The sequence below is a fragment of the Dermochelys coriacea genome, chromosome 2 (genome assembly GCF_009764565.3).
Source record: "Dermochelys coriacea isolate rDerCor1 chromosome 2, rDerCor1.pri.v4, whole genome shotgun sequence".
Classification (NCBI taxonomy): Eukaryota; Metazoa; Chordata; order Testudines; family Dermochelyidae; genus Dermochelys; species Dermochelys coriacea.
The window spans coordinates 12,293,648-12,317,811 of NC_050069.1; the positions used below are offsets into that span (position 1 = coordinate 12,293,648).

General features: G+C 44.2%; 1 protein-coding gene across 1 annotated transcript in view; it reads left to right on the top strand.

The window, feature by feature from the left end:
- The window catches only part of COL22A1 (collagen type XXII alpha 1 chain), a 328,017-nt gene that overhangs the window by 165,998 nt on the left and 137,855 nt on the right, over positions 1-24,164 (top strand). Inside the window, exons 15-19 of the mRNA XM_043507305.1 lie at positions 5,665-5,718; positions 8,940-8,984; positions 15,519-15,572; positions 20,206-20,259; positions 23,790-23,825. Of these exons, the coding sequence (XP_043363240.1) occupies positions 5,665-5,718; positions 8,940-8,984; positions 15,519-15,572; positions 20,206-20,259; positions 23,790-23,825 (243 nt within the window). The remainder of the gene's footprint in view (positions 1-5,664; positions 5,719-8,939; positions 8,985-15,518; positions 15,573-20,205; positions 20,260-23,789; positions 23,826-24,164) is intronic.

Here is a 24,164-nt window from a genome sequence, read left to right on the forward strand (position 1 = left end):
TTGCACAGGACCCACTAGACTTGTTAGCCAGGGAGACATGGGCAGGCCCTTTCCCTAATTGCCTGTCACTTCCGTGGGTGAATGTTTATAAACTGCTTCGGTTCCCACAGGGTCTGCTCACAAGCACGCTTGTATTAATCACTTGGTTGAAATGCTTGGCAGCAAACCAGTGAATGCAGGAGCAGCACAGTGGTTACATGCAGCAGCACATAGGGGCTCATTGTGGAAGCTGCATGACGGAGTGTTCTGCAGAAGATGAATGGCAGCTGTGAGTGTAGAGCTTGGCTAGGAGAACAGGGGGAAGCATTTTAATACAGTAGTTTGTAACCTAGGACCTCTGTTTCCTAGTGACTCTTGGTACACTCATCCTTCAGGGGGATTCAGCGGCAGGTGACATGAATTGAATTTGTCAACCATACATGCTGGCCAGCTGCATGGCTCCAATCTATGGCCTAATAAATAAATCCACGTTTTCTGTGCATCCCTGAATTATTATCAATAAGGGTACAAAAGCCAGATAAACCGGTGGCTTCTGTGTAATATCTTTTCCATTTCCTCTTCCTGGTGCTAAGTTCATCGTCCTCATTTGGAGTCTGCTCTGCCTAACCAAGCTGTGCATATTGCTTTCCCTAAGGACTCAGTCCTGCAGGGTGCTTAGCGTTTCTATGACTTGCTGAGCACCCTCAGCAAACCTTGAGATCACTCAGCACCTCACAGGATCAAGCTCTTCTAGAATAGAAGGTGCACAGCTTCATGAAGTGGTGACAGAGGAGATATGAAAACTGCAGGTATTTGATAGGCATAAACATTATGATTTATTTGTATTACCATAGCACATAGGAGGAGGAGAGGAATTATTTAGGGGAGTACCAGGGGCACACCTAGGACACTGTATACAAATACTAAACAACAATTAAAAGTGACATGGCTAGAAGTAGTAGGATGCAGTTGGAAAAGGGAACATTTTGGTTGGATAACTTCACAAATATCCTGGGTACGGTGTATGAGTCTGAACCATCTCTTAAGAGAGGTAATAGGAACATCATGGTCTGAGTTATTAAACAGTAGACTAGACAAGGCCCTAGAAACTATATTCTTGGGAACAATCCAGCAGTGGCAAAGGGATACAGTAGCGGAGGGATGAGTCCCAGTTGGATGGATAATGTTATACAAGGTGAAAAGCTGTATCCAAAAATTCACCCAAAAGAAAACGTTCAAAGCTGGTCTGCATGGGGTGGAGGAAAGCACTGTCACCATATAGGATCAGGGCAAGGGACGGGCAAGTGTCACAGAAGCTGGACTAAGAACCTCTCCCACTCCAAATGGTGGTGGTCCCTGGGCCGGCCAGTGTAGGTCCAATGCCTCAAGAGGCAGCCGAGAAGAAATGTAACTGAAGAGCAGCCATGGAGTGACTCTGGAGCAGTGCAGGAAACAGCACCTAACAGAGGGTTTCAATTCATTCCTGGTTATGGCCCTGGAGTTTCCCTGCTGCCCTATCCTTCTGCCAGCACACTGTTATGCTGCAACTAATGGGACTACTTCATATGAGTCTGGCAAACCTTCGCTCGCTCTTTGCCTGCTTTTCCCCCTGAAGTACACTAGTCTCTAGTGTCATTAGATTATGCCAACCTGGGTGACATCCACAAGTGCAGTGAACTGGGGCTTGGAAGATTTTGCTTCTGTTCTTGGCTCTAGGCCTTGTTGACTGACTGGGGACAAATTACTTTATCTTTAAAAGAAAAGGAGGACTTGTGGCACCTTAGAGACTAACAAATTTATTTGAGCATGAGCTTTCGTGAGCTACAGCTCACTTCTTTGGATGCATTCAGTGGAAAATACAGTGGGGAGATGTATATACATAGAGAACATGAAACAATGAGTGTTACCATACACACTGTAACCAGAGTGATCACTTAAGGAGAACTATTACCAGCAGGAGAGGAGGGAGGGAACCTTTTGTAGTGATAATCAAATAGCTCACCTTAAGTGATCACTCTGGTTACAGTGTGTATGGTAACACCCATTGTTTCATGTTCTCTGTGTATATAAATCTCCCCCCTGTATTTTCCACTAAATGCATCCAATGAAGTGAGCTGTAGCTCACGAAAGCTTATGCTCAAATAAATTTGTTAGTCTCTAAGGTGCCACAAGTCCTCCTTTTCTTTTTGTTGGAAGACAGGATACTGAGCTAGATGGACCATTGGTCTGACCGATTATGGCCCTTCTTATGTTTTTATGTTCTTTCCTTGCCTCAGTTCCCCATCTGTACAATGGGGATGGCAGCTATTCTTTTCTCTCTCACACACACTCTTCCTCTCCCCATCTTATTTATTTAGATCGAATGGGCTGTCTCTTACTGTGTTTATGTACAGTGCTTAGTCCAATGGGGCCCTGATCTCGAGGGGGTCCTCTAGGTGGAACTGCAACATGAATAATAACAATAAAGCAGTATGAATATGTCTGTATGTTCAAAAGATGGAAATTCATATAGCGCTATGGGCTGGGAAAAATGGGTGTTCATGTGATGGCTATCATGGGCATGTACCATGCGTAGCTTAAATACATTTTGACAAAGTAATGCCAAACATTCACTGTCGAGAAGTGAGCTCTGCCACCCAGCTCTCTCTCAGCTGCCCTGAATAAATATTAAAACAATCATCTCCTTTCACAGGGACTTTTATTTATTTTAAAGGGCACACCATCTATGGTGTGGCTTCCTTTACCTGGATTTTGGGTTCTGCTGTTTTAAGAAGGAATTCCAATTTTGCTGACTGTGCATTAAAATAGAAATGACTAATAGTTTAAACAAAACCCCAAACCATCTACTTACTACATTTATATATAAGCATAGAGCCGATAACTGGGATTATAAAGGAGGTGGCGTTGATAATCGTAAGGGTCACGTCTCCTATTCCTGCTGTAATGTTTGTTTTTTTGTCAGATCACTTATCTTTATTTAGCAGCACCATTGTGGTGACGTTGAGATCTCCAGCTTCTGCTGCAGGCTCTGAGGAGAGGTGACTGGGTCACAGTTGTTCCCATGTTCAATCAGTCTTCATTTACCCCCAGCTAAGTAGGAGAAGCTCACAGACAACCATTCAGGCGCTATATATGCATTTCAGGAAACTCAATGAGCTGCTAAACTACTTGGCTGGGGGATTTTCCAGTCTCTTGCCTTAGGGTCAATCTTAGGCATTTATTTTTTCTTTTAAGGACAAAGTGAACAATTGTTGCAGACTTCAGTAACTGCATAGTGAAACTTCCAAGGGGAACAGCTAATGCCACTACAGTCTTCTGATAATAGTACGTCATCCCCAGAGGACTTAATCCCCCTCTGATAACTGAGGATGACGTAATGAAATCCCCTCAGATATGAGAGCTAGGAATACCAATACAAATCTAATAAAAGCACCTTTTTGTTTTCATAAAAAATGTAAATGAGGTTAACTGCTTGCACTGCTTAATGAGGTCTCATGGGGACATTCCTGCTGTATTCCTAGCTCAACTTCTTCAACATTACAAATGTTCTCTCCCATCCAGTTTTGTGGGTAAATTTAGTCCTTGTCAGAATGAGGTGCTGGTCTTGCTGGCTCCAGCCAGGTATAGTGCAAACTGGGGCTGTCAAAGCTTCTCCCCCCAAAACCCACCCTCGCCTTGACCTGGAATGCCTCCTGCTATTCCAGTTCATGGCCTCTGATTGAATCGGATTCTATGGTGGCTTTGGGATGCGAAGAAACATCCACAGAAGAGGGGGAAGAGGCCCCCTGACTGGGGGAGAGAAAGTGAAGAGAAGGAACCCCTGTCTGCCTGAGGCCCCTCAATGTGGGGAGGAAGCCACACACACTCTTCTCATATTAGGTTGGATAGTAGGAAACACTATTTCACTAGGAGGGTGGTGAAGCACTGGCATGGGTTACCTAGGGAGGTGGTGGAATCTCCATCCTTAGAGGCTTTTAAGGCCCAGCTTGACAAAGCCTTGGCTGGGATGATTTAGTTGGTGTTGGTCCTGCTTTGAGCAGGGGCTTGGACTAGATGACCTGCTGAGGTCTTTTCCAACCCTCATCTTCCATGATTCTGCATGAGTCCCTGCACCACAGTTTAGCAATTGCATGAGGCCTCATAAATGTGCTTGAATCTATTTGTAAACCTAGTCATAAGTTTGTACTATCGTTTGCCTCCACAGCTAGCACAGTTCCCAACCATAGTATGGCTGTGCTAACAAGTTCATCTTTCTGCGAGTGGTTTCGGGCATGGTTTCAGCTAATATTTTGGCTTTTTCAAAATATAACTCCCCCTATGGGCAAACCGAGCTATAGCCTCGCTCCCCAAAATGGTGACTGGTACTTGCGGAGCAGAATCCTGTCATGTAATGTCCCTGCCAGAACCATGCTACTGAATGACGTTTTAACTTGCATGGTTCACATTGTGAGGCAAGCAGGGCCTGCAGCACTACCAAGTTCCTGGTCATTTGTATTTGAATCTTGGTCACCAACGGTGAACATGTAGGTCCCCCTCATGCACATGGCTCTATGTGGGCACACCGTGCATCTCCACAGGCTTCTTGTAAGATCGGGGCCTTCCTGAACTAACCCTTGTTTTGATGGTTTCAATTTGCTGGAAATATCAGCGGCTGGAAATTGACAGTGTAAGGTGAACATGAAGACTTGTTCTTTTTGAAGCTGAAGTCTTATGAGTTAGGAAGGTCCAAAACTGGAGTTAACATAAGGGAAAAGAAAGTCTGTTGAACTAGCAACCAAATCAGTTGGTCCAACAGTGCAATCTCAAAACACTCAGGGCTACATTCACTGATGTGTGTGTCCGTCTTGCGTTGATCTGGTGGGTGGATTCCGCCCAGCAAAGAACACCACCTCCTGCACTGTCCCACTGCAGCCAGGTGTGTTATGGGCACGTCATGAGAGCTTGCTACGTTGGCTAGCCCCATCTGGCAGATTGCACTAAAGAGAAGGTGCGGGGGGAGTGGGGAGGAGAATCATAACTGGCTCCCTTGCCCCCTCCTGACATAAGTGCACCAAAGAACCTGGTCTTTCATTTATGAACTATGTATTGGAATACACAAAGAGAGAGTGATAACAAGTTTGAATCCCATCTGTCACTCTCCAGCCAAACATAAGATCATAAGGTGATGCCATGAGCTTGCTTGCATTGTGTGTGTTTCTCTGAACTCTGGGGCTTGCTTATAACCAAGAACTGGCTTCTACTGTCAAACATACTGCCTTATGGGTGCGTGTCTTATTCATACTATTTTCAGAATGACTCCACCTCACCCTGCCAAGAAAGGGGGAAGTACCAAATGCATGCACTTGGCCCAATTAGCAACAACTCTGAAACAGCTTATACAGAAATCTGCATGTGTCGGTTTGTCTTTAAGGGGCACGTCTGAAAACCAAGTGGTAAAACTGCAAAGAGCTTGATGTGACAACAGTGCTGATTTCTGAACACTGGGAGCAAAGGGAAAGGTTTGAGCTTCATAGTGGGAGCAAGGCTAGGAGATGAAAGAGCACTTGTGGCATTTCGTACTGATCCCCAGAGAAGCCAGCTCAACATCTCACAGGAAGTGCCTGTTTAATTCCTGACTATGTTATTTATTGCTTTTCTCTTTTGAATTAACCTCTTGTCTTTTTCAATGTTTTATTTCCTTCCCAGGGATCTGAGGGACAACCAGGTCCACCAGGAATTAAAGGCTATGTCGGAGCACCCGTAAGTCATGATTCTCTGGTTACATTTTTTAGCTAAACAATCCTTGAATCTGGAAACTTCCCCCACATTTTCAATGTATTCTCCACAACTGATTCTTCCATATGACAATCTAGAGATACCTGACTCTCCACTACGTTCCCACAGTGAAACTTCTGGGACTTCTGGGGAATTACTTCTGACTTACGCCAGATGTATGTAAGATCGGCATTAGGCCTGCAGAGAATGGTCTATAGGAATTACTAGGAAACCTAACATTTTGGATGGGTTACTTTGAGCTAGCTTGTGTGGCACAGTGTAGTGATATTCACACTGCAATGTTATAATGTTGTGTTGGCGTCTTCTGATGCAACGTTAGTACATTGCTTCACAATTGGATCACAACACAATGCGATGTGACCTCATGACATAATGATGTTTTGAGTAAGCTAGTCTTAGTCTGCAGAAGAGAAGAATGAGGGGGGATTTGATAGCTGCTTTCAACTACCTGAAAGGGGGTTCCAAAGAAGATGGATCTAGACTGTTCTCAGTGGTACCAGATGACAGAACAAGGAGTAATGGTCTCAAGTTGCAGTGTGGAAGGTCTAGGTTGGATATTAGGAAACACTATTTCACTAGGAGGGTTGTGAAGCACTGGAATGGGTTACCTAGGGAGGTGATGGAATCTCCTTCCTTAGAGGTTTTTAAGGCCCGGCTTGACAAAGCCCTGGCTGGGATGATTTAGTTGGGGATTGGTCCTGCTTTGAGCAGGGGGTTGGACTAGATGACCTCCTGAGATCCCTCCCAACCCTGATAGTCTATGATTCTATGATTCTATTTTGGAACCCTTTGGGGCCCTGCATATTAGACTTGTAGGACATGCGATTACCCTGTGGAATTTGCATCAATCCACAGAAAACTGGGACAGGTATCCAATTTGCAACCCAGCCTCCCGGACCCACCTTAGCAATTATGTGGGCACTGTACAGGTGCACCTAAGTGTACTGTGTGGTGTACTGACTTGACTGTTGGTGCAGCAGTGCATTTCAATGGAATGCCAGGCGGGCTGATGCATTAAAAGGCTCCCTGTACTGGTTGATACATGTTCCTTTATAACTCACCAGATAGAGGCCTGAGTTTTTGAAGAAGGTTGTGAATTTTCTTCCCTGTCATGTATAATGTTTACCGGACAACTGAGAATCTGGTTGTTTTCCTAGGCCTGGCTGTGGATCAGTGCGGTATTACTACCAAGATGTCTGAAAAGTAAAGGGGTATCTGCCTACATTGTCTGTTGAGCTGCAAGCAGGCACAGCAGCTCCTGGGCATATCCCAACAAAGTGTTAATAGTGCAACAGGCACATTTGAAGAAAGTCAGGAGAACGTTTTCCTCCTGCTTCTTGAACCGCCCTTTTACACAAGGAGGACAGCTCTGCCATGCAGTACATGCGATGTGGCTCATAATCTGTTAGTAATGACCCCATTTGTTTTCATAATCAAGCTGGCATTTGGTGTGCGTGGTTAGAGCAGAGCAGGGCTATAATCATATGCTCTGATGCACAAGCAGGCCCCAAGGTACTAGTGCACCAGAGTGGAGTCATCTTTTTTTAACCTCTTCCACTCTGCTTTGAGAAGTGGCTGGGTAGGACTCTGCTTTCTAGAACAGGATACTGCAGAGTTCATTTTTGCTCCTTCTGTTTGTCTCTCTATGTGAACTCAACTAACAGCATCAGCTGTAGCTAAGACAAAATTAAGAGTTATATGAACCCACGTGAGGTACCACATGAGGTAAGGAGGAAACATCTCCACCAGCACACAAAATTAGGTGCATCATGGTCCCTGAGGTAAATTGTGGATTGTTTCAAATCATTTGGCATTGGCCACAAGACATGAGGTGGGATGGTCAGTTTCTCTCTGGTCCGGTAATTTTTAAGACTCAGAAGGCTTTTGTGACCTCACATCTGGTATTACTCCATGGCAGTGCTGTAAGATAGCCTACATTTGGAGGTGCCTTGGATCTCATGAATGAAAGGCAATTGGAGGGGACACTCCAGGATGTAGTGATTCTACACTGGCACACTAAAGATGAGCAGTGACAATTATACCTCTCTGTGTCCCTGCTGATAAGCTGACAAGAAGACATGGATAAGCTTTGAAAGTGAACCCCAGGGAGAACTCAAGTACATTACGTCTGCCTGACTTTCTCCCAAGCATGTTTGCACATGTTAAACCCCTGGAGAGGCACGGGAAGGGGGGGAAAAAGGGAGAGGGAGAGAGAAAGCAGAGATTATGTTATGGAGTGTCAAGTGTGCAATGCAAACAAGTGACTTTATCCCAAGAGAAAATAGCAGGTTTTTTCAACTGGGAAGTTTGATCACAAATATACTGTCAGACCTGGATAGGCTTGTCCAGTGTTTGATTTCACTCAAGGATGGCCTGAAATCTTAACAGCATCTAACCTGTCCTCCGGACCAAATAAACCTGGGCATGCAGTTCTCATTAATTTTCAGCTAAGCCAGCTGCACTGTAATGTGGAAATGAGTGGAGTATTAAAATATATTAAAATATTAAATATTATTTATTATTTAATATTAAAGTATTAAAATAAGTATTTAAATACTTCATTAATATATGAATTCACGAGAGTGTAAAACATTTCACACACAAGCGGTTCCTGATGGGTCACCATCAACTGAGTGTGCGTGTCTTGTTGCCGTAGGATTTCCCTGTTGTTTGCTCAGTTGCTACAAAAGAAGTAAACTACACCTACAGTACAATGTGACTATTCACAGGAAAGGTTAAATCTCTCCCCCCTCCTTCATTTGATTACTTATAGGTTTGTCAGCAATGTTATGTATGTAAAGTGCTGCCGTCCAGTTATCTGAGACACAGCAAACCCTACTGTTTCCAAGTCAATTGGAAAGCTATGGATTGCACTCTGTGCCCAAATTAGCATCAATGGAATGTCACTCACCCACAAGGCTGAGTTTGGCCGTGTTTGTCTGGGATTATTCAACAGCTGTCAGTGCTCAGTGATACCTGCTACTGTACCCACTACATTCTCCTTAACCACAGTTTCTTGCAGCCCATCAGTGTGACATCCTTGCTTATTTACAGGGCAGATCTTTCCAGGAATGTTGTCCTTCACTGCCAGAGGATCAGTGACTAAGACAGCTCCTTCTCTGAGGAGGAGAATATGGACCATGTTGGATGAAGATTTTTAATTTCCCTTTTCTTTTCATTTTTAGGGTCTGCAGGGAGAAAGAGGAGAAAAGGGAACTCGAGGAGACAAGGTATCACTAGATCATGTTAGAGCTACAGCCTAGGAAAGTGATGGGTTGCTCTCCCTCTTTGCCTTTTGCTTTGTAAATGAATGTAACATTGGGGAAGGGTGTGAGGCTGATACCCCGAAGGAGGAGGATTACAGCCTCTCCCTGCAGTGCCCGGCACACAGCTGTGAGCTGGAGTGACTTCTTGTGGGGATGAAACGGGAGTTCAGAAACCCAGCCCGTTCATTCCCTTGATCTCTTTGCTAAGAATGGCAACAAAAGTGTCACTTGGAGTGCCAGCTAGGGCGGGTGCTCCTGTGATGTGTTCACCTGGGGCACCACCCACCTAATAGATGGTAATGAACTTTGGATGCTACTGACCAGAACTGAATCTGGTAACCTAAAGATAAAGGGATCGCCATCCGATTACCAGTGCCCTGAGCCACTCAGCTTCCTATATCCCTTATTTTGTCTCATCACTACAAACACAAGCGTACATGGGTTGCTGGCTTTGCTACATCAGGTAAGGAGACAGGATTTCCTCTGTGTGCGTGTCTGCACTGGCTGCTCTCCCAGTCCATAGTTCCAGTGGCATCGCTTTCAAGTGCTTTGCTCCAGGCCTTTTGTGTTGGTGAATTTCCTTCTATTTCAGGTCAGGTGCAGGGCCCTCGGCTGAGTCTACTTGTGGTGAGGTAATCGAGTGAAGAACAAAGACACTTCTTGAGCCATTGCATTTATGGAGTAGTGTCTTTGTTCCTCTCTGCCACCAAAAATAAATGTAGAATCAACGGTACTTGATCGCCTCTGATGTGCATGCAATGCAACTCAGGAGGCTGGGCTGCTAAGGTGGCTTTGAGCTCTCGTTATCCAGGGTGGGCTGCAGGTCACTGCCCTGGTGTAATTTAAAGCAATCTGTGGCTGCTCCAATATATAAGTGGCTGTCAATGGCTCAATGAAGCAGCTAGATATTGATGGGGCACAGGGATTCCCTGGCTGGTAACTATCATTATCCCCATTTTATGGATGAGAGGCTAAGTGGCTGGTACAGCTGGGATGAGAACTCAGTATCGCTTGGCTCCCAAGCCTGTGCCCAAACCTCCCTGATCACATGTCTCTGTATTGGGGTGGCATAGCCATTCGATACGGGTGGACATGCGCTGTGATTTGCGCCATGTTTACCAGTCACATTAGACAGCACGGAAGCCATTAAGGCATGGCTGTTCAAGCTAGTGCTGAGGTAAGGAGTTGCCAGTCCATTAGAGGTTTGGGGTGCAGAGAATAGCAAGGGGATGGGTGCCAGTCAATTCTGGGAGTTTGGCAAGGCCTTTTTCTGTTAGCTGGGAAGTTTGACCTATGTTTGGGCTCCCTCTACTGATAGCCAGCTGTAGGTACATTAGTAGAGAGTCATCAGTAGAGCAGAGCAAAAATACATAAATAAATAAAAAGTAGGGGCGGGGAGGGATAGTTGATGCACTAAAAATTCAATTTCAGTTGAACTTGTCAAATTAAAAGGAAGATAAAATTCCCCAGAAGTTGAAACATTCGCTTTAGACATTAATGAAACTAAATGTGTTGACTTTTCATTTGAAACAATGAAAGTTTATTTTGAAATTTAACTAGATTTAACTACACAAAAAAGGGTAAAAAAAACCTAAACAAACCCACAACTACCCCAAAATGGCCCCTGAACCAAAAAGACAACAACCAGTTGTTAGTCCAGCTCTGGTCATTAGTCCAGCCTGATTCCCAATTCTCTCTCTTCCCCGATTGGCCAGTGCTCTGTTCCCAACACCCATGTGGTTGTTTATCATAAATAATAAAGTTTAAAATAAAGTTTCCATTATTCCCTTTTGTGTTTTCTGTACTCACCATTGCAACTGGGCACATGCCCATTATCATTTAATAATCTTCATGCCTTCGCCCCCGGAGTTCAAACCAGAGGAGATGTGTTGTGTCTAGCCATTCCATCAGCCCCTTTTCCTGTGACAGTATTGTCTGGTCTGTGGGGGTGTTTGGCTCCCTTAGGAACATGGATAAATTCCCACATCACTTGGGTAGGGAGGAGGGAGGGAGCTGTGAGGGGGCAGGGAACTGATGAACTAGACAGGAACTAAAATGAGAAACAAGTGAATTGGGTTTTGTTTCATTCTGAGGGATTTGCACAATTAAACCTTCTTTCTTTCCCTCCTGGCCTATGCATAAAAGTCAAGATCTCTGCTATAACAATTGTGCATTTACAGTGCATAGATACTCCACTCAGGACATTTATACTCCTTGTTTTAATTTCTACCAGTTGGAACTACCGAGAAAGTAGTGGGCGTTAAGAACCAGGCCAAAGATCTCTCCCTGTCTGCTTTTCCGTCTGCAACCGCTTATTGCTTCTGAAAAATCTGAGTCTAAATTTTTGCAACTTACAACACCGTTGTTAAAGCATTATTAAAAGTCATTTATGCTTCTCCCAGCCTAAGGAATATAGGATTTGTTATATTAAATTAGAGCATTAGTCTCTATAATGAAATTGGTCCATCAAACCATTATCCCAATGCTTCAGAGGAAGGTGAAATCTCCCACAAGGCTATTATGTCACTGTACACTGAGAGCACCTTAAATCAAAGCACTGAGACTTTATGGAGCAGTACATAACTTTGAGCCTTATTGATCATGTCTGAACTTGAGGAGAGCCAGCATACAGTAGTCACTAACTCCCAAAGTTCTGTCCCAGCATGCAGCAAGCTCATGTAAAACCTGGGTTGAATTCTCTAAGGACGGTGTCTTTTGTAATGGTAGTCCAAAGTCCTGGTCAGAAATCTGGAGGAGATTTCCCTGGAACATTGATTCCAGCTTGAAACCTGTAGCGATTAGTTTATACACAGAAACGCAAGATTAATAGAACCTTTAATTGAGCAGGATATGGTTGTCATACAGAGCTGACCAGAAAACTGGGACATTTCAAAATATTTCAGCTGGGAACTTTTGATTTAGAAATTCACCTTTCAGTTTTTTTCCCATTGGGAAACTGCAGTGTCCCACCACCACTTTCCCAGATTTTTTGCCATTTCTCTACTGAGAAAAAAAAAGTATAGAAAAGTGAGGAGGAAAAAAACGTAACCCTTGAAAGTGAAATATTTCTTTATTTCAGAAAGTAATATTTCCAATATTTTGTTACTGCTCTCCAAGTAATAGACATTGGAAATTAGTAACAAAATATTAGAAAATGGGCTTTCACCCGCTTTCTCACTTTTTTTGACCATTTTTTCACCAGGCAAGAGTTGGAAGATAGAAGGTAGAGAGAAACAAACCTTGATCACCTTGTTTGATCTGTCCTTCAGCCCTTGTATAGATTGCGCGGATCACAACATGTTTTCCATTCTTCTTGTATCCTGGTCTTCCTTCTCCATGTATGGCCATGTATTTTCACGATAAAATCTTCCCGTCTCTTTGGAGGTTGGCCGAGTGGTCATTTCAGTTCCCGTGGGTACCACTTGGCAACAAATGCTGTCCATCGACTGTCAGTGAGCCTCACTATATGCCTGGCCCATCATATTTTACTATGCTTGCTCTTAACAACATCCTGCACTCCACTCTGCTGTCTCATCACTTCACTGGGGACTTGGTTGCAGATTGAAATTCCCAGAATTCTTCTTTCCATCGCCCTCTCCATGACAAACAGTCACTGCTCCTTTATCTTCGTCAGCGCCCATGTTTCGCTGCCATACAACATTGCTGGCAGTCTTGTTGAGTTGAAGAGGCTGGCACGTGTTGCCTTGTTGATTTTTCCTTGGAGGATATCCTTGATAGAATTGAATGCGCACCAACCCGCTTTCTTTCTTCGCCATAGTTCACCTTCCTGATTGTGGCGCATGTTAATTTCTTGCTCCAAATAGACATATTGCTCAACTTCTTCTATTTTTTCTCCCTTGATTGTTATTTTGGCTTTTGGCAAGGTATCAGACCGCATCAATTTCATTTTGGAACGGTTAATTTTCAGTCTGACTTGGTTGCTTTTTGCTTTTTGTGTTGAGTTCTCGTAGCATTTTCTGTAGTTTGATAGTATTTTTGGCGATCAACACAATATCATCCATGAATATGAGCTGGTTTCACTGCTTTCCATTGATGTTGATTCCACCTTTCCAATTCATCTGCCTCATTACCATTTTGAGGCTGGCTGTGAAGAGTTTCGGTGAAACCATGTCTCCTTATTTCACCCCTTTCTTAACTGGGATGCGAAGGGGAGTATCAAATAAAGTTATATCTGTAGCGCAGTCAGAATTTGCTTCCTTTAATAGTTTGATATAGTTTGTGTCAATGCCCTGCTGTATAAGAGCTTTCAACACTGCATTGATCTCTATGCTGTTGAATGCTTTTTCATAGTCAAGGAAGGCAATACATAAAGAGAATTTGTATTCCCTTGAGCGTTCCAATAGCTGGTTTATAGTGATCCATTGTGCTGAAATTCCTCTGAAAGCCTCCCTGCTGTCTCGGCAACTGCTCGTCCAGACTCTGAGGGAGTCGGTTTGTTATTATTTTGGTGAACAGCATGTAGACATGTGAGAGCAGGCATATTGGACAATAGTTCTTTAGATCTTCATGATCACCCTTCTTGTACAGCAGAATGGTATTGGGCTCCTTCCAGCTAGATGGTATCTTCTGCATTTCCAAGTAATGGCTAAACCTCTGAGCAAGGGTTTTTCCAGAGGTCTTGGCCTCCAGCTCTTATCATTTTGATTGTCAGTCCATCTTTACCACAACAAACCACAATTATTGAAATGGAAAATTCAGAAGACGTGCCTTTTGTCCTCTGTTTGATTTTCATTTGGGAAAAAAAAAAAGAAGAAAAACCAATCTTTCCGCCAAATCTGTCATTTTGGAAAATGAAACATTTCACCAACAGTGAGCATTTTCATTTCAGCTGAAAGCCTGTTTTTAGACAAAAACAAAACAAAACAAAAATAATTTGAATTGGAAAATTTTCAACCAGGTCTAGCGTCATATCATTATTCAGCCCTCTTTGTGTGTGCCCTTCATTCCTCTGGCAATGAATCCATCTTATGAGGTACTACGCGGATGTCATAGATACACCAAAAAAGATGCTCGGGAGGGTGCAGTACTCTGTTGATCAGCACTCTGTAAAGTTGTGATGTCTCAAACTGTCTACACTGCAGAATACAAAGAGTTTAATTCAGGCAGAGGGGTGTGTGTGTGTGTGATATGTGTAAAACTGGACTGAGGCAAGCTCATAATTACAATAGATAAAGATTAGGAGGTTCCTTCCTCAGGCTGCTATGTCACATACTGTGCAGAGCAGTGTAATGCCAGCCCTGCAGCTTCTCAGGCCGAAACAGCATTTCTGATGCAAGATTTATAGATATTCTTAAAATATGACCTCTCCATCAATTAACTGATTTGGAAATCCATTTTCAGTATGCTAAAGCAATCACACACACACACTTTCTCTCTCCCTAACAAATCAGGTACTTAAATCTAATGCTATAAGTACAGGTTTACTGATAATAGCTTCGGTCAAACATTTATATGATGAGATATAAATCACAACTGAGATTCATAAAGCTTTTTTATTATTATAAGCAAAACTCTAAATAATATTTAGTTACAAAGAGCTCCCTCTAGTGATAGAATTTGTTTATGAACAAAATCTGTTATGATTAATCGTAATAATATTAATTCTGTTATAGTGGTGCTTAGATCAGGGCCCCATTGGACCAGGTGCTGAATAAACACATAGTAAGAGACAGTCCCAGCCTCAGAGAGCTTACCATCTAAACAGATATAAGACAGACAAAAGTTGGGAGGAAGGAAGTACAATTATTCCCATTTTACAGATGGCAAACTGAGGCACATAGCGATGAAGTCTTGTGGGAAGTCTTTGGGAGAGGCAGGAATTGAACCCAGATCTTCTGAATCTGGCTGCTGCCTTTGCCCCAAGGCCATCCTTTTGAGAGCCTCAGATGAAAAGAACCATATTACAAATGCAAAGTATTATTACTGGGCTCAGCCCTGAAATCTTTAATTAGTCCTTACTCAAGTATCCCTGCCATTTCCCTCAGGTGGATTTTTACTGAATAAGGATTGAAGGATTGGGAACAGTATCATGAAAAACAACTAAGATAGAAATTTTGGTTCAGAAATGGATTGGGTTGTGTGATAAACTAGACATGTGAAGTTCCTAGTAACAGCACTTGGGAAACTGGAGAAAGGAGTTCTGACTGACGAGCCTTATTCCCCAATACTGGGCAATGATGCTTCTTCCTATTCATGAAAAAAGGGTGGTAGGAAATCTAAGAATTACAGAAATCAGAAATGGAAAATATATACTAGGTTGTCTGGCGACTACTCAGTTCACCTCCTTGCTATAGACATGCCACCCCGCCCCCCTTCAGAAATGTATTTCCCAGAATACCAGACTTAGATCACTTTTCATGTTCACAGCTCTATGGGTGAGTGGCATGGAAGGTTGTGCAGACTGAGATGTCTCTTGCAACAGAGTGATAAACAATTTTAACTAGAAGTTACCTTTTCCTTTCTCTTCTTTTTTCCTAGGGAGAACAAGGTCTTGATGGGTTCCCCGGGAAGCCAGGTGCAGAAGGGAAACAGGTATGGAGTGAATATTTGGGAGCAAGAGACTGTTCTTCAAACTAGGCATTAATGCACAGTGAATGGGAAGGTGGCTGCTGAAATGGGACTTATCCCAGACAGCTACCGTATTGTAACGGTAGGAGCAGGAGGGCATCTCCTAAAATCATCAAGATCTTTTTGCGCACTCAGTTCTAGCGGGACTGGGCCCTATGCTAAGCAGCCTTGTTCTACCCTGACCAATGTCTCGTCAACCCAGGAGTGCTGTGCTCCTAGTGTGGAGAGTTGAATCGCCATATGATTATTTTTAAAGAATGCGCTTTTTGTGGTAATGCAGTTATGGAGGAAAATATTTTATTGACTTCCAGCACTAGCTGTCAAACATTAGGACATTCAAAAGCCAGGAAATGACAATGTGATCCCTCAAGACCTGCCTTTATAGCCTTAGTACACACAAAGCAGTCTGTGTCGCACATCTAGCCTCCAGGCCCTTCTTCCTGCAAGGAAACTAACCATTAATGTCACCTTGTGCTTCAGCAGCTATGTGGAGATACTTACGGATCCGAAAGATTTTCCTAGCACTTGAGTCAAAGCTGTCAGCAAATCTTTAGTGCCCTTTTAAAATGGGATTTCAGAAGAGATACTGTGCTCATTTGCACTGGACGTAGGAGAGCTGATACCAAAGGGAATGTGTGCTCTTGCAGAATTAATGATAGGCTCGATGGTGGAACTCAAATGTAAGTTATGTGGCTAATTTTGTACACACCACGCTGCAGCGTGGTTCCCTTGTTCTTCCATCTGTGTTTATTAAAATTAACCCTCAGGCCGTTTCTTTTTCCATTGCCTCACACCTTGTGTAGTCATTTCTTCCTGTGCAAAGTGGATGTGAAACAGGGTCAAATTGGATGGGATGGAAGGGGTTTACACTCACCCTGTCACAAGGGGACAGGCAATGGAGAGTCTGTCCATCAAGTCTCCTTTTGGTCTTGCAGTCTGGTCTTCTTGTGCCCAGTGCTGATATATACTGTCTCATGCAATAGTACTCCTCCGAGTTTTTTCACTGTCTCCCTGTTGTGCTAAAGTTCAGTACTCTGCTTACAGCTAGATCAGTTCCAGAGGTAATGCCGGGGCTGTTATGTCATTAGATTTTTGTTTGTGTGTTAATTGTTTTGATTTTGAGCTTTAAGTAACAATACAAGTTATGTACAACAAATATGGAAATTCACTAAATGTGGTAGGGGAGAAAAACTGCTACATCTTAATAATTTACAAATCATAGTGGAGTGCCCTGACTACTGGAGTTACAATTTTCAAGGAAAGGGAACCATGTTTCACAATAGGGTTACATTTTCTGGTTTTGGTTGTCATAAGTGAGTTTTTTTTCCATCACCAAAGCTTCCAAACATGGTTAACCAAGATGGTAGCCTTGGAAAGGGTCTTTTTCCTTCCATTGATTGCTAACAGAACATCCAGTTGCTGCTAATTAGATAGGCATTAATTACTTTAAATATTTATATTAAAATAGCATTTGTGGGTTTGTAACAGGGTACACTCACTGGTAGGGCACCTCCTCCTGGCTGCTCTGGGGATTTGTTCCATCCAGGTCTGACACTCTCTTCTTCCATTTCACTCTTGTAGCCTCTTTCACTCTCTGGGACTCAGCACGCTCCCTCTGTGTGACTTGGCCCTGCGGCCAGGTCTCTGTATGTGTTTCCTCTTCCAGGGTAGCAAATTCTCTCTGGACCAACTGGCCAGCTGCCTTTCCAGGCTGTCCGCTAATCACAGGCTGTGCCACATTCACAGTGGCAGGTAGGGGAACCTGGGCCTGCCCTCTACTCCAGGTCCCAGCACAGGCACTGTCTGTCCAGTAGCCACCGTCTGCTTACTCCCAGACCTTGTTGCGATTTCCCTGCGCTCCCTCCTACTTCCCGTCTCTTTCTCGGTGTTCTGGCCCACCCATGGGGTCCAGCTCCAGCTCCCAACTCCCAGGGAATGACTGCAGCCTACTTCCTCTTCAGTCTCTTCTGGTCTCCACTTCCCAGCTTTACACCAGCCCAGCCTACACCAGCCCAGTTGAGTTCCATCTTCCTTTATCCAGCCTAATTCTCCACCCAAGTGCAGCCTACTAGGTTAATTAGCCCCTTCCAAGCTACCTTAACGCCTGCAGGTGAGATGTATAGTGAACACCCCTTCACAGGAGCCCAGTGAGATTGGGATTCCCTTATGCGAGGCCCTGTGCATACAGTGAGAGGTAGGGCCTACCCCCCAAAGACCGTATGGTTTACATAGAAAAGACACATAAAGGATGGGAGATGAAACAGAGCCACACAGAGGTGAAGGGACAGGCCTAGATGACCACTCGAGGTCCCTTCCAGCCCTATGATTCTATGAAATGCCCAAGGTCAGTGACAGAGCTGGGCCTTGAAAATAGTGGGTGCAAATCACTGCAGTGCAAGCAAGCCAACTTTCATGTGCCCAGGAGCTTCATAAAGCATTTTGCCTCTCAAGGTAGCGTGCCTCCTGGTGCTCTGTGCTGCCATTGTGGCCGTATGCAGTGGGAGGCTGGTGCAGTCAAGCCTGTTTGAGCGAATGAGCTTTGGATGTATTTATATTAATGACTGCACAGAGCCCAAAGTTCTGGAGTGGTGCGATGCATAAATTGAAAATGTATCTGATTTGAACATGCATTAATTCGTTAGTGAAACGTTCTGTCTCAATGCACTGTTCAGTGTTGCAGAGATGATGCAGACAGAATTTAGAACACTGCAAAGCAGAGAAGATAGACTAGGGAGCTTTCCCCCACTGTGCTCTTGACATATTGTCTTCAGGTTAATGCAGGAAACACTATTTCACTAGGAGGATGGTGAAGCACTGGAATGGGTTACTTAGGGAGGTGGTGGAATCTCCATCCTTAGAGGTTTTTAAGGCCCAGCTTGACAGAGCCCTGGCTGGGATGATTTAGTTGGGGATTGGTCCTGCTTTGAGCAGGGGGTTGGACTAGATGACCTCCTGAGGTCCCTTCCAACCCTGATATTCTATGATTCTATGAATGACTTGCCTGAATCCCCTACACCTAAACTCTCCAGGTTACTTAGCAATTTGGTTCTGCCAGCCTGTTTGTACTTCCCTTCCAGTTATGGGGTCATCAGCAGACTTAACCATGGTTGACTTTACTCTTCCCACTGCATGGAATAATATGGTTCTGAGGCCATAGCTCTGTTCTGCTTCCCCTTGAGAGTTCAGATCATTGCCTCAGTCAGTTTTTAACCTGGGTTATGGTGTTTTTTATTTGTATTTAGTTGCTATTTAGCCAGTATCGTTAGAAGAGGAGACACGACACCTCACTGGGATCCTAATGTACTGTTTCTGCTGTATCCATTAAATTATTTACAGAACTAGTTAAAATTTCTGGCTACACTGGTTGAATTGAGAAATTGTGATAGCATAGTAGGGCAGAAGCTGATCATTAGCTTTTCCTGGGGAGAGATTTCTCTGTGATACCTTTGCAGAATTGTTGCATTCTGGGGCTTCTCCACCTGCTTTGGGTCTGGGCCGCCAGCAGAGAGGCAAATCTTTATCTTCATGCATAGGCTGGGCATGTGGACTAGAATCAGGAAACCCTCCCTTTTCCCCAAGACCAGGCTAACTGCTGAAGCAGCTGCTGCTGCCTCATCATGACTACAGCAGCCCCCATGACTGCAGGGAAGAGGGAAATGGCTTACAGATCCACTGCTCTAGCCTCCCCCTTTCCCCTCCCCACAAAGCAGAACAGAAGGAGCCCTTCCTCTTGTACCTGTTCCTGCCAACCTCCTCCTTCATAGTCCAGTGCAGTAGGGGCCCGCTAATTCCATTAGTTAAACACACTCATGGTACTTTATAATTGCTCTTGGGCTGCAGGCTGAATTCCCATAGGGGTGGGTATTTTGTCCCAGAAACCGGATGCCAGACAATGCAAATTGATGATCTGCTCCATTCCCCTGTCAGAGGACGTTTAACTAAAGCCTTTGTCTGCACAAAGACAGGTTTCAGAGTAGCAGCCGTGTTAGTCTGTATTCGCAAAAAGAAAAGGAGTACCTGTGACACCTTAGAGACTAACAAATTTATTTGAGCATAAGCTTTCATGAGCTACAGATCACTTCATCGGATGCACAAAGTCACCTCCTTTGGTTTTATTCAGATTAACAGGATTTTTTTTTTTTTTTTTTTAAGTTTCTCCGTATTACATTAGTCTTGGCTGAGTCACTAAGACCTCGAGGGCATGTCTACACTGTCCCGAGTCTCAGAGCCCGGGTCAATTGACTCAGGCTCAAAGGGCTCGGGCTGCGAGACTAAAAATGGCAGTGTAGATGTTCAAGCTCAGGCTGGAGTCCCGGCTCTGAGACCCACCCCACTCGTACGTCTCAGAGCCGAGACTCCAGCCCAAGCCCAAATGTGCACGCTGCAATTGTCAGCCCCGCAGCCTGAGCCCCACAAGCCGACCTGGGCCAGCTGCAGCCATGCCCGGGGGTCTTTGATTGCAGTGTAGATGTATCCCAAGTCACTAGACAGCTACAGGCCATGCCCTGGCAAAATTAGTCCAGTGCTAAGGGCTGGATCAAAGGCTCTGTGTCTCCTCTGCATTGCCAATCATGCTATGTTGTTGTTCTGTTTTCAGGGCATTAAGGGCAGCACAGGCCCACCGGGTGCCAGCGGACCCAAAGGAGAAAAGGTGAGCTGGGGAAGGTGCCCAAGGAGCACTTTGAAAGGCAAACTCATTTCATTTTGAATAAACTCTCCTAGAAATTACAGTACTGCTAGTTATTCCCATGGGTCTCAGGTGTATCTAGAATCACTCGGAGAATTGATAGATGGATCCCTGGGGCCTGATTTTGCTCTCTCACCAGGATAAATCCTGAGTAACTCCGCTGAAGTAAACAGAGTTAATGCTACTTGAAAATTTGATGTAAATGCCTGTTCTCCTGGAAGCCAATGGGCCTCAGTGGGAGCAGGATCTGATCCCAAGTGAAAACAGAATCAAGCCCATGTATATGTTCCTAGGATTTCCTGGAAATGGTGAGCTCAACAAGTTCTTTGGTTAGCTAAGTTGCTGGGTGAGGCTTTGAGTCATGGAGGGATGTGTATATTTGGGGCAGCATGAATGACGGGAGGCATTGTCTGTGGTTACTACAGTAAAAGCTGTGTTATCCAGCACTTTACCAAGCGGAAAGCTCTAGAAACTGGTATTTCAGGGTGTTGGATCCGGGCGGTGCTCACCTCGGGTGGCTCCCTGCAAGCGGTGACATGTCCCTGCTGCTCCTAGGCAGAGGAAGGGCCATGGGGGCTCCGTGCACTGCCCCGTCCTGCCCCGAGCGCAGGCTCTGCAGTACCTGTAGGCGGAGGCAGCGTGCAGAGACGCCTGGCCACACCTCTGCCTAGGAGCAGCAGAGACATGTTGTCGCTTGCAGAGAGCCGCCCAAGGTGAGCACTGCCTGGATCCACCACCCCAAACCCTTCCCATGCCCCAACTCCCTGCATCGAGTTCCCTCTTTCGCTAAAACTCTCTCCCAGAGCCTGTACCCCAACTTGTGCCACAACCCCCAGCCCTGAGACCCCTCCCACACCCAAACTGCCTTCCTCCATTCGTAAATATATGTTAATGCTATCAAAATTTTGAATTTGTCCCCAAAAGAAAGATTATCTATCAGAGAAATGTTAGGGAAGATTTCCCAAAGCCTCATAGGGAACAGTTTTCCATATAGCTTAGGTACAATATTCAGGTTTCCTTGGGCATGCCCTCCTTTGTTCTGATTCACAGCCTGCATAGTTTTGCTTTCCGAAACAATGCCAAACGCTTGTTTGATAGCATAATCTTGTGGTTCACAAGTCCATCAACAACAAATCATCCAACCAGTTTAACAAGTGCTGCCGAAAATCATGCTGTTGTTAGCTTGTCCGTGGATCATTTCTGTCCTGTCTTCCTGAGATTCCTTCCTGTGTTAATTGGAATAATTAACACCTTTTCTCTTGACATCCACGGGATGCAGCAGGTATTTGATCCAAAAGTCTACAGGAACTGGCTCAAAAACATGAATGCTCCTCCTCTGTTGCTCTGCTAGAGGAAAATTCAGACTGTCGGTGAAGATGTCCTGCTAAGCACAGTGGCCTTTCATTCCTGTTTTTTTCCCCTGGAAAGACGCTCCCTGTTTCCTTGTGCTAGTGTTTCCTATGACTTTACTTTGTAGTACCAATAGAGTCAATTTCTTAAGAGTGAAGGTTATTGCTCATGAGAGGTTTTGAATTCTCAGCCTTGGAGACTGCAGACTTTCATTCACAAAGCCAGTGAGGCACAGATAACACCAATACAAGCTTCCTCATACTGACCTACTGGGGTCAGATTCTGTGCAGCTTCCCACCTTCTGGAGTCATTTACAGCTTGTGCAGTGCGGGTGTAAAATGACACCAGTTCGCACGTTTTGCACAGATGTAAATGACTTCACAAGGTGCAAGGGAGTGGAGAATCCAATCCAGTGTGCCTACACCCTGAGCTGGGAGTTAAATTAATGGTAGCAGTGAATATGATGCAGGGGAAAGTATACTTCCCAGATAACAAGGTGATGCAGTGAATGTGTTTCTATTTATGTATTGTGGATCTGATGCTTCTCTTACTTACACTTGTATAAATCAGGCCTCAGTCCATTGAATCAGTGCTGTTATCAATGTGAAATGGGTATGAATCAAGCCCCTTCTAGCTCCTTCAATGCTCGATTTAAACCATTTGGAAAAGATACAAGAAAGCCTACAATGGAGCAAAGTTTTAGCTGAGAAAACAATGGGAAAATCAAGCTCAGTGAAGAGAGGTGAAGCGGAAGAGCCATCCAGGCAGCTAGAGCATGTTAGTAGGACAAATTCATGGGAAAGTCACTTTCTGACTCAATTTGTATACTGGAAGACACTTAAAAAAATGACAAGCAAATGGGAGCTTCCCCTCCTTGATAATTATTCCCTGCTCTCAGATATTTTTAGTGGAAAGTTTTACCTTGTCATTTTAAAACTAGTTATTAGACTTTCCAGGGCAGCCTTGTGACTCCCTGCTTTCAGTCTGTCGTGTTTTTGTTGTTTCCTACCTTGTCCTCTGGCATTAAAGATAAAAAAGTTTTTTTTCCCCACAAAGCAGCTAAATGATACTCTGCTGAGTATCTAAGAATGCAGATACCAGAATCAAACCACTCTGTTTCCCATTATGTTTCCACTATAATTCCAAAGATACAGGGTGGGTTTTCATAAGCAGCTAAGGGTGTTGCATGTTCTTCTCCTGGTGATTTTTAATTGGAGGTGGGCATCTATCTCCCTTGGCACTTTGGAAAATCCCAGCTATACTGTAGAGTCTGCATAAAGACATATATAAAATGAACGGAGAACCTCTGAAGCAGAAAGTGTGTAAAAGACTACCGGGGAGAGAAGGGAGCAATTAATGACCATAAGGACACTGCAGAGAAGCTAAATGATATTTTTACATTAGCTTGTTCCTGAATGGGTGTTGGGGCGACATCTCTTCAAGGCCTGCTCTTATAATGTCATAAATATGAGGCACTATCAGAGACAGTGGTTTTGGCACAAACTGATAAATTAGAAGGCAGCTAGTCACCAGGACGGGTGGGATCATCGAAGAGTCCTGAAAAAACGTAAAGCGTGTGTCTGTTCTGTAAAGTGACTGCGTGAAAATGCCATTGTTGGTTTCCATGTTTGACTCTGCAAAGATTTGTGTCAAGTGTGCTTCTTTAACAAGAAAAATGTGTGTGTGTGTGTATATATATATATATATATATATATATATATATTCTAAACTCCAGCCCTGCTGACTCTGTCTCGGATGTGAGAGTCAAGCTGGGTTCTTTCCATCTGGCATATAAACACCAGTAATAAGGGTTCTACAGGCCAAATTAGGACTTATGGATCCAATTCACCACTGCATTACTCCAGTTTTATGCCAGTGCATTGAAAGAAACAGTGTTACACTGGGGTAAAACTGGAGTGGTAAATTCACAGCAGTGAATCAGGCCCTTCATGACACCTGTACAAAATGGGGAAACTTTGCATTGATTTGGACTGTATACTCAAATTTCCTCTGTCTGGGAAGGTTCACAGGCACAAACTGAGCATGAAGCAGACAAGCCATAAGGACAAGAGGCTTCTGTTGAAAATAAGTTTGGGGGCTTATTTCTTTTTCATTGCTTGTCTGTCTTTTCCCTTTCCACTCAGGGTGAAGCAGGGCTTCCAGGATTACCAGGCTCTGCAGTAAGATGTTGCTTTAGCATTAACACGCGATATGAACTATAATGCATGAGAAACAAAAGGGAGGAAGGGAGGGATGGTCTGGGAGGATTTTGTAAATTTAGGGATGGATTTTGTGTGGGATTTTCAAATGGACAGGAAGCTTAAGCCAGTGAAGATTCCCGAGAGCAGGAGTTCAGGGATTCTAGGATCCCAGTAAGGAGATTAACTGCAATATTTGAAAGACTTTGAATTATGAAGAGGTAGGTTTTGAGGAGACCATAAAGGAGAGAACCGAAATACCCAGGAGTCAGGGAGAGCTGGCAGTAATAAACAATTTTCAGAGGAGTGGCTCAGATAGTA